This window comes from Triticum aestivum, chromosome 4A (assembly GCF_018294505.1).
Source record: "Triticum aestivum cultivar Chinese Spring chromosome 4A, IWGSC CS RefSeq v2.1, whole genome shotgun sequence".
Classification (NCBI taxonomy): domain Eukaryota; kingdom Viridiplantae; phylum Streptophyta; class Magnoliopsida; order Poales; family Poaceae; genus Triticum; species Triticum aestivum.
Genome location: NC_057803.1, coordinates 584,090,418 through 584,100,249, shown reverse-complemented (window position 1 = coordinate 584,100,249; position 9,832 = coordinate 584,090,418). Strand labels below are relative to the sequence as shown.

General features: G+C 42.9%; 1 protein-coding gene across 1 annotated transcript; it reads right to left on the bottom strand.

Moving 5' to 3' along the window:
• Window positions 1-1,918: 1,918 nt before the first annotated feature.
• LOC123082392 (probable cytokinin riboside 5'-monophosphate phosphoribohydrolase LOG4) lies at window positions 1,919-3,864 on the bottom strand. Its single transcript, XM_044504733.1, has 6 exons — window positions 3,581-3,864; window positions 3,388-3,485; window positions 3,235-3,265; window positions 2,967-3,066; window positions 2,618-2,688; window positions 1,919-2,403 (listed from the first exon to the last, which is right to left on the bottom strand). Exons 1-6 carry the CDS (start codon window positions 3,725-3,727, stop codon window positions 2,182-2,184), a joined length of 669 nt encoding a protein of 222 aa, XP_044360668.1. The 5' UTR covers window positions 3,728-3,864; the 3' UTR covers window positions 1,919-2,181.
• Window positions 3,865-9,832: the final 5,968 nt, after the last annotated feature.

Genomic DNA, 9,832 nt, shown 5'->3' with positions numbered 1-9,832 from the left:
CATAGCAATGTGAACTAGATTATTGAATCTAGTAAACCCTTTGGGTGTTAGTCACATGGAGATGCGAACCAATCACATAAAGATGTGAACTATTGGTGTTAATCACATAGCGATGTGAACTAGATTATTGATTCTAGTGCAAGTGGGAGACTGAAGGAAATATGCCCTAGAGGCAATAATAAAGTTATTATTTATTTCCTTATATCATGATAAATGTTTATTATTCATGCCCGGACACCGCTGCCACGTCGGACTGGACCTCTATGGCCCATGACACCCCCACCATTGTCCCCACAAAACCCACCGCCGTCCTCAGAACCTTAGTCAAACCCTACTCCTCCTAGTCCTCTTGCCTTCTCTGCTCCCCTTTCTCTCCCTAATCTCTCCCGTCCCCTCTACCAGTACTTGGGCCAGGTCCGGCGATGACTCCGACAATGAGTCTAATCCCATGGAATGGGACGCCCTCGTGATGGAGGAGGACTCTGGCTCCGGCAGCGACTCACCAGACGGCGAGGAGTTCACGCTCTGCATCGCCATCGAGAGGTCGCGACTAGACACTGGAGGAAGCTCGAGCCCCGCCGTCTTCCGCCAGCTCCTCCCGGTCCCGCCGCGGCTATGTGACCTAACGTGCTCGCCCATCCTGCTTTGCACTGCTCCTGATCTGGAGGAGGGCGGCCCTCTCCCCTTTCCCTCTGGCGCCAGCTACTCCTGGGAAGCGTTAGGTGCTCGTGCCCTTGGATACTGAAAGGATGCAGATGGCGGAGTCGGAGGTGAAGGCCGCCCACCGTGAGCGGCAGTGGGACACGCAGAGGGAGGTAGAGGCCCACCTTTCCCGTCGACACGCCTGCTCCATCCTTGTCGATCCGGAGGAGTAGCTCCTCCATAAGGTTATGCGCCGTTCATTTACCTCAGCAGAGAAGGATGATCTGCGCCTCCTGCGGAAGAATGTGAAGGCGCTCCCGCTCAGGATCGAGGCGTCGGAGCCCCTCGCGAGGGAGAAGGAGACCGCCAAGGCCAAGCCGGCATGCCACACGAAGGAGCAAGCTCGCGCCATCCGCCTCTTCTCCGGCTACATCTACTCGACGTCGAACAACGGCACCACCAGCACGGACAAGAACGACGATGATCCTCCCGTTGCGGACGCCTACACGAAAGAGATGTACCGCCGCTCCGGTGACATCAAGGCCAAGGGCCCAGCTAAGAAATGGTGATTTCCGCCTCCTCACCTCCTCTAGCTAAATTAGGGAGTACTCCCTCTGTTTCTTTTTAGTCTTTATATAAGATTTGGTCAAAGTCAAAATTTGTAAAGTTTGACCAACTTTTTAGGAAAAAATATCAACATCTACAATATTAAAGTTATATGGTTTGAAAATTAATTTCAGGATGCATCTAACAATATTGATTTCATATTGTGAATCTTGACATGTTTATAAACTTAGTCAAAGTTAACAAAGTTTGACTTTGACCAAATCTTATATGTAGACTAAAAAGAAACGAAGGGAGTATCTAGTAATATATCTGGCCAACTGTCTCTTTTGGGTGTGATGAACAGTGTCCTAAGAACTATGCCCTACGTGAACTGTGCCTTTTGTGTGGAATGTTGAACTATGCCTTTTGGGTGCTATGTTGATCTGTGCCCGATTGTGCTCTATATTTCTACGTTGCCATGATCTACCTCTGCGTGGGCCCCAAGTGCAGTGCACCAGATTAGGCAACCATGGTTGTAGATGCTCAGAAGCTTGTGGGTCCATGTGAGAGGGTATAAATGGTTCGCGCCTATCTTTTGCTTTCATTTTGCGAGACGCACGGCAAGCTGTACTAGGTGTACGTGGTACGAAACGAGTGCGCTGTGTGCTGCTGACATGACTGTGCACATTAATATCGTAGCCAGAAGACATAAAATATTAGGTGGGAAGAGTACAACGCGATGGTACGATTGCTGCGCTGCAAGGTACAACTCCAGCACCCGTACGCTTGTACACTTGTGCTTAATTACGGAGCATTGAAGCATGCATACTTTGTGCTTGCCACGGAATATTAGGGTTAGGGAACGCTCGATATTACATGCATGAAGAAGATTATTTATTTAATAAGAGCTAGCAATAGATAGAACTTAGTAAGCTTGACGAAGACGAAGCTACACGACGAAGGGCAGGGACCTGCTGCTCGCTAGCTAGTCAGCTAGCCTCTTTTCCTCTTGACGCCGGCGGCTGCCATGCCGTTGCGGTCGTCGCTGCCGCCGGCGTCGTCAAGATGGGCCGTGAGCTTGGTGAGCAGCTCGGAGGCGTTGTCGGCGAGGACGAAGATGTTGCGCGCCGCGTCGTCGATGAAGCCCTCCTCGACGCCCTTGTCGAACAGCGAAAGCAGGCTGTTGTAGTAGCCGTCCACGTTGAGCAGCCCCACCTAATGCAACGAGACATCATCACCAACCGCACGTAAGTTGCCATTAGTTACACATCGTTTTCGTTGAGCTAGCAGGAACGGCGTGAGGATTAGGGCACGAGGGCCTACGTATACATATGTATACACCACTAGTATCTGCCTAACCAATCACTGGCCCCGGCACATACATTATGTAGGAAGAATGCAGAATGGCAGTTAAATGCGACAAGCTTACAGGTTTGTTATGGATCCCCAGCTGCGCCCACGTTATGATCTCCAGCAGCTCTTCGATCGTCCCATATCCGCCTGCACGTACGTACGTTACACAAGCAATGAGCAGCAACGCAAGAACTCATTAACCCGCCTTCTAAGATTCTTGATTACTCCATGTATCGACCTTGAACGTTTGGCTAACTTCACACATTACCAACATTTTCCAAGAAACTCAACACACACACACACACACACACACACACACACACACACACACACACACACACACACACACACACACACACACACACACACACACGCACACACGCATGAGTAGCACGCAGTGGCTAAGATCAGTGACAGTCTGTGACCTGGCAGGGCGATGAAGGCGTCCGAGTGTTTTGCCATTTCTGACTTGCGCTCATGCATGTCCCTGACCACTTTCACCTCTCCCAACGTCTCCCCTGACACCTAGGAAAGACTCGTACGCACATTCAAAAACACGTTTCATATATCATAGTATATTACTAGAAGTTAAAATAATCAGGAACATGCATGCATTTCGTTCATGCAGATAATGCAGGGAGAGCAGGACATGTATGTGTGTACGGTGGCAGAAGAGATTCGCGCATGCACTACCTCTTCCGGCAGGAGAGCACTAGGGATGACCCTGCACACAGGAGCAGCCAGCCAGACGATTATTTATGGCAAAACTGCAAGCTATAGTTCCACCATGGAAGCTAGTATCTCAGAGAGTGAGAGGCACTGTAGATGCGCAGTGTAGGACTTTACCCGAGGACGTGGCGGCCGCCGTCGTGGACGGCCTTGGACACGAGGCCCATCAGGCCGCCGCTGCCGCCGCCGTAGACGAGATCGAGCTGCCGCTCAACCTGCAAAAGGATTAAGGATGCGTACGTGCGCCGTCGAGAACCAAGTTAGCGAGACATGCACCACATGGGCAGAGCTTGACGGCTAGCTAGCTCACCAGTTGCTTCCCGAGGTCGAGGGCGGCCGCGCTGAAGGACGGCCGGTTGCCAGGCCTGCTGCCGCAGAAGACGCACACCGCTCGCACCGGCCTCGGGGCGTCGCCGCCGGTGGCAGTCCCCGGAGCCTTCTCCTGGTTCGCCTCCATGTGTCGGGCGGTGAAGGGAGGGGTGAGGGAGGCGTACGGATAGAGAGACCAAGATGAGGGTGGGTGCTTCTGCTTGTGCTTCGGCAGAGCTGAAGATGAGGGTGGGTGTGCTGTGCTGCTATGGAGGACGGCGCCCTTGTGAGGTCCCCTCGCCGCCTATTTATGCACCAGACAGGCGTTGTTGCTTAACTTGCCTGCTGTATAAAAGTAGCTACTAATAGGACACGGAGGAATTGATCCCGGTCACCAGTGATCACGGATGAACAGTAACATCAGAAAAAATAGTAAAACAATTCAACAAAATCTGAAATTATTTGTCAAGAAACTTTGATGTTTTTTCTACATGCGTACCAATTTTCGTAATGAAATGACATTTGTGGAGGTCCCGGCAAAAAAAAAATCATGCTCCAAAAAAACTGTTTTTGGATACATTTTGGAGCATCGATTTTGTCTTTTTTTCCGAGACCTGCATGAATGTCATTTTTTCATGAAATTTTGCACGCATGTGAAAAAGATATCAATGTTTGTAGCCAAAAAAATTCAGATTTTTTTGAACTATTTAAATATTTTTTCGTGTGTACTGTAGCAAAGGGAGCCTGTGAGCTCGAGCTCACAATAGCACTTTCGCTACTAATATACATATTCTAATTCAATATAAGTCATATACCTTAGACCATCTACAGCCGGACTAAACTAATTTGATCCCCGGTACATCCCCGGACGTGTCCGCTCCGAACCCTCATTTCCATGTCTAGACACATGCACATGATTGGTGATGGTAAAGAGAGAAGGACAAAAACAAGGAGAGAAATGGTTCACGGAGAACTTGGACATATGAGGACAATTTCAGGAGTCCGGTTGAGTGATTTTTTCTTATTCTCTCCCCTGTCCGGGCTGTCCGCAAAATATGAGGTCCGGTTATAGATGTTCTTACACCAATCATATCCTATATTTTGGTAAGATTTGATATGATTTAAGTATGGGTAGGGAAATGTAAGGAAAAATTTTGATTTAGTTGAGGTTTTGGTAGGATTTGATTTGATTTAGGTACGGATAGGAGAAGATAAAGAAAAGCTTTGATTTAGTTTAATTTGACTAAATTATTGCAGAACGTGGTTTTGAGTGAAGGGACTAAACCTAACAAACGAACCAACTAGGTACTCTAATTGAGCCTTGCATTGTACATTCGTACTCGCATCATGAAAATCATCTCTGTATATATCTCATCAAGAAAAATGTTTTCGTTCCAACACAGGTTCCTCTCTGAAATGTGACATATACACACACAGGAGATTCTACCTAAGCTAACATTAGGGACCACCAATACTATCGCCTGCTAACTTTTTAATCAGGCGATTAACTAGAGGTTGGATGGATCTTCATCCCGTGTTCCTTTTATCTCGTAACTAGGTGGCCCAATTGTTCTTCTGAAAAGAAAAATACAGTTACATTCTCACCATTTGATCATAGTATTACATTCCTAAGTTGAAAAAATTACTATGGAACAAAAACCAAACGAAATATGGATTGCACATTCTGTCTATCCCTAAATGTATAATATCAGTAAAACACACACGGAATTCTAGTTGAATGTGTTTTAAGAAGAAGGAAGAATGATTTGTACTCATGAATGGACATATTTAGTAATTCTATGATTAACATCTTTCTTATCCATGAGATATTTAATAGCAACATGATTTGTGTGAACAATTACTTTATATTGAACAATTTAAGATCTACATTTGTCGTAAGCAATGATAACCGGTCGAAATTCCTTTTTAGTTGTTGCATTTTTTAGCATTGTAGAAGGTCTTACTAGCACAACAAATAACATTTAATTTTATTAAAAAAAATTGGCCAAGAACAACCCCTACAACATAATCACTAGCACCCTACATAATTTCAAATTGTAAAGTTCAGTCACGTGGTTGAATATGTGAGCAATAATTAAAGCTTTCTTCAAAGTTTCAAAAGCTTCTATAAAACTACTCCCACCATTTCAATGAATAAGCATGCGCACATCGCAAAATTTGAATTTGGCCACAAATTCGACAAATAAAATATATTTTGGGGGCTTAAAATTACACAATTAAAAAACTCTTTCGAATAGAAATTCAACAATATAATTTTGTCATGTATAACACATATTTGGTTGGTCTTTTGCAAAAGATTCGTAAGAGGTCTAGATTAGTTTGAAAAATCTTTATTAATTGTTTTGTAGAAATGAGCATGACCAAGAAGCTTTGTATATCTTTTTATGTTTGCGGGATTTGTCATTTTGTCAACACACACTACTTTGTCTCTATCAACTTCTATTCTATAGAAGAAATTATATGCACAAGAATAATACTTCATTTACCACAAAGTGACACTTCTTCAAGTTTAAGAGATGGTGAGTATCCTTGCATTGCCGCAAAATTTTATTAAGATTATATAAGAAATTACCAAATGAGATTCCATACATAGAAAAACCATTCATAATTTTTTCACAAAATTCTGCAGTGATAGTCGGCATATATCTCTGAAAGTTAGAGGTGCATTGCATAAGTCAAAAAGCATAGGTCTTTAAGCAGAAGCTCCAAAAGGACAAGTGAAAGTGGTTTCCTCTTGATCCTTCAGGAAACACGGTTATTTATATCACAAAAGTGTGAATGCTTAGATTATCATTATAGTATTTGATCAAATGACAGAGGACAATGATCTTTCCTAGTGAGTTTATTTAATTTTCTATATTCAATGTACAGCATATATAATGTCACAATTTTTTGTGCGATAAGTTCGTTGTTTTCATTATGTACAATAGTTAAATCTTCGTTCTTAGGGACACAATGAATAGGGCTAGCCCATCTACTATCATAAAAAGTATAAATAATACTAGCTTCAAAGAGTTTAAATGACACATTTCTTGCTACTTCCTTCATTTTTGGATTAAGACGACGTTGATGATCAATGATAGTCTTTGTATATGTCTCCATATAAATTTTATGAATGCATAATGAAGGGCTAATACCTTTAATATCATCCAACGTGTAACGCGTTGTTTCACGATGATCTCTCAACAACATCCAATAATTGTTCTTCTTCATGTGCTGGAAGATTGTTGTTGATAATAACATTTTTTCGTCCATATAGGCATATCTCCAAGTGTCAGCAGAATATTAATTGAAAAACAAGATCTTCTTAGAATAAGGTGGTGGCTCTGGCAAAGGATTGGGTGGAATATTAACTTTCACCAATGCTGGTTGATATGGAAAGGCATCATCTATTTCCTTCTCTCCTCAAAATCGAGCTCCTTCTTGATTCGATGAATAGTGCTCTAGTGGATTAGTTTTATCTCATATTGTTGAGAATGTTCTTTAGAATCAATTTGATTGGAAAATTTGGAGAAACTAAAATCAACTTGATCTTTACCAAATTTAATGAATTTTTTCTCTAAGGCCATCAACCACAATATTAGCAGTGTCAAGAAAGGTCTACCGAAAACTATAACATATGTTATCTTGTGGGGTTCCAAGTACTAAAAATAAGGGGTACTTAGTCCTACTTCAAAGAACATCTATATACCTACGAACTCCCATATATTCAGTATACAATCTATCTACTAGTTTAATGGCTACATTAGTTCTTTCCAACTTTAAGGGGGCAATTTCCTTAGAAGTTTATAGGAGTATAAGGTATGGCACTAGTACTAACACCAAGATGACACAACCCATGATAACAATGTGTATCAAAAATGACCGAAATAACAGTTGTCACCACATCATTATACTTGCTCCTTCATCTTAGAATGTTAGTGCTAGAACACATATAGTGAATTACATGCTATTTCAATTCGGCACTTACACTGGTGAAAAAAGTGCTAGCCATAACTTACGTTGGTGGCACACCATTTACAACCAACGCCACCACTATTTTTTTAAATAGTGATGGTGTTGGCTTATTTGGTACGACATTAGTAGGGGTATAGTGGTGGCGTTGGAAAACAGGGTAGCGTCAGAGGTATATGGGATCAACAATTTGTATCAGGCATAAGATAGTGTTGTCGTGGAATAGCATGGAACGCTGATACTATTATATTTAGTTGTGGCATTGATAACCCACAAGTATAGGGGATCGCAACAGTTTTCGAGGGTAGAGTATTGAATCCAAATTTATTGATTCGACACAAGGGGAGCCAAAAAATATTCTCAAGTATTATCAGCTGAGTTGTCAATTCAACCACACCTGGAAACTTAATATCTGGAGCAAATGTATTTAGTAGCAAAGTAATATGATAGTAGTGGTAATGGTGGCAAAAGTAATATTTTTGGTTTTATAGTGATTGTAACAGTAGCAACGGAAAAGTAAATAAGCGAAGAACAATATATGAAAAGCTCGTAGGCATTGGATCGGTGATGGAGAATTATGTCGGATGCGATCAATCATGCAACAATTATAACATAGGGTGACACGGAACTAGCTCCAGTTCATCAATGTAATGTAGGCATGTATTCTGAATATAGTCAATAGTCATACGTACTTATGGAAAAGAACTTGCATGACATCTTTTGTCCTACCCTCCCGTGGCAGCGGGGTCCTATTGGAAACTAAGGGATATTAAGGCCTCCTTTTAATAGAGTACCGGACCAAAGCATTAACACATAGTGAATACATGAAGTCCTCAAACTACGGTCATCACCGATAAGTATCCCAATTATTGTCACTTCGGGTTAACGGATCATAACACATAATAGGTGACTATAGACTTGTAAGATAGGATCACGAACTCACATATATTCATGAAAACATAATAGGTTCAGATCTGAAATCATGGCACTCGGGCCCTAGTGACAAGCATTAAGCATAGCAAAGTCATAGCAACATCAATCTCAGAACATAGTGGATACCAGGGATCAAACCCTAACAAAACTAACTCGATTACATGATAAATCCCATCCAACCCATCACCGTCCAGCAAGCCTACGATGGAATTACTCACGCACGGCGGCGAGCATCATGAAATTGGTGGTGGAGGAAGGTTGATGATGATGATGATGATGATGATGGCGACGGATTCCCCTCTTCGGAGCCCCGAACGGACTCCAAATCAGCCCTCCCGAGAGAGTTTAGGGGTTGGCGGCGGCTCCGTATCGTAAAACGCGATGAATCCTTCTCTCTGATTTTTTTCTCTCTGAAAGTGAATATATGGAGTTGGAGTTGAGGTCGGTGGAGTGTCAGGGGGCCCATGAGGCAGGGGGCGCCCAGGGGTAGGCGCGCCCACCACCCTCGTGGACAGGCTGTGGGCCCCCTGACGTGGATCTTTTTGCCATTATTTTTTATATATTCCAAAAATAATCTCTGTTGATTTTTAGGTCATTCCGAGAACTTTTATTTCTGCACAAAAATAACACCATGGCAATTCTGCTGAAAACAGCGTCAGTCCGGTTAGTTCCATTCAAATCATGCAAGTTAGAGTCCAAAACAAGGGCAAAAGTGTTTGGAGAAAAGTAGATACGACAGAGACGTATCAACTCCCCCAAGCTTAAATCTTTGCTTGTCCTCAAGCAATTCATTTGATAAATTGAAAGTGATAAAGAAAAACTTTTACAAACTCTGTTTGCTCTTGTTGTTGTAAATATGTAAAGCCAGCATTCAAGTTTTCAGCAAAGATTATGAACTTCGCATGGAGTGATCTTGATATCTTTTTAATAAGAGGATGATGACTCAACATAAAAGTAAATGGACAAGCCCTTCGCAGAGGGAAGCAGGGATTTGTAGAGGTGCCAGAGCTCGATTTTGAAATAGAGATGAATAATATTTTGAGCGGTATACTTTCATTGTCAACATAACAACCGAGAGATCTTGATATCTTCCATGCTACACACATTATAGGTGGTTCCCAAGCAGAATGGTAAAGTTTATACTCGCCCACCACCAACAAGCATCAATCCATGGCTTGCCCGAAACAACGGTTGCCTACAACTAACAACAATCCTGGGGGAGTTTTGTTTGCAATTATTTTGATTTGATCTGAGCATGGGACTGGGCATCCTGGTGACCAGCCATTTTCTCGTGAGTGAGGAGCGGAGTCCACTCCTCTTGAGAATAACCTGCCTAGCATGGAAG

Excerpts from the sequence above, each read along its gene's own strand:
- LOC123082392 (XM_044504733.1), bottom strand. The coding sequence starts at position 3,727 with ATGGAGGCGAACCAGGAGAAGGCTCCGGGGACTGCCACCGGCGGCGAC. Across the intron at positions 3,486-3,580 it reads TCGACCTCGGGAAGCAACTG|GTTGAGCGGCAGCTCGATCT; the intron begins GTGAGCTAGCTA and ends ATCCTTTTGCAG. Across the intron at positions 3,266-3,387 it reads GGCGGCCGCCACGTCCTCGG|GGTCATCCCTAGTGCTCTCC; the intron begins GTAAAGTCCTAC and ends TCCTGTGTGCAG.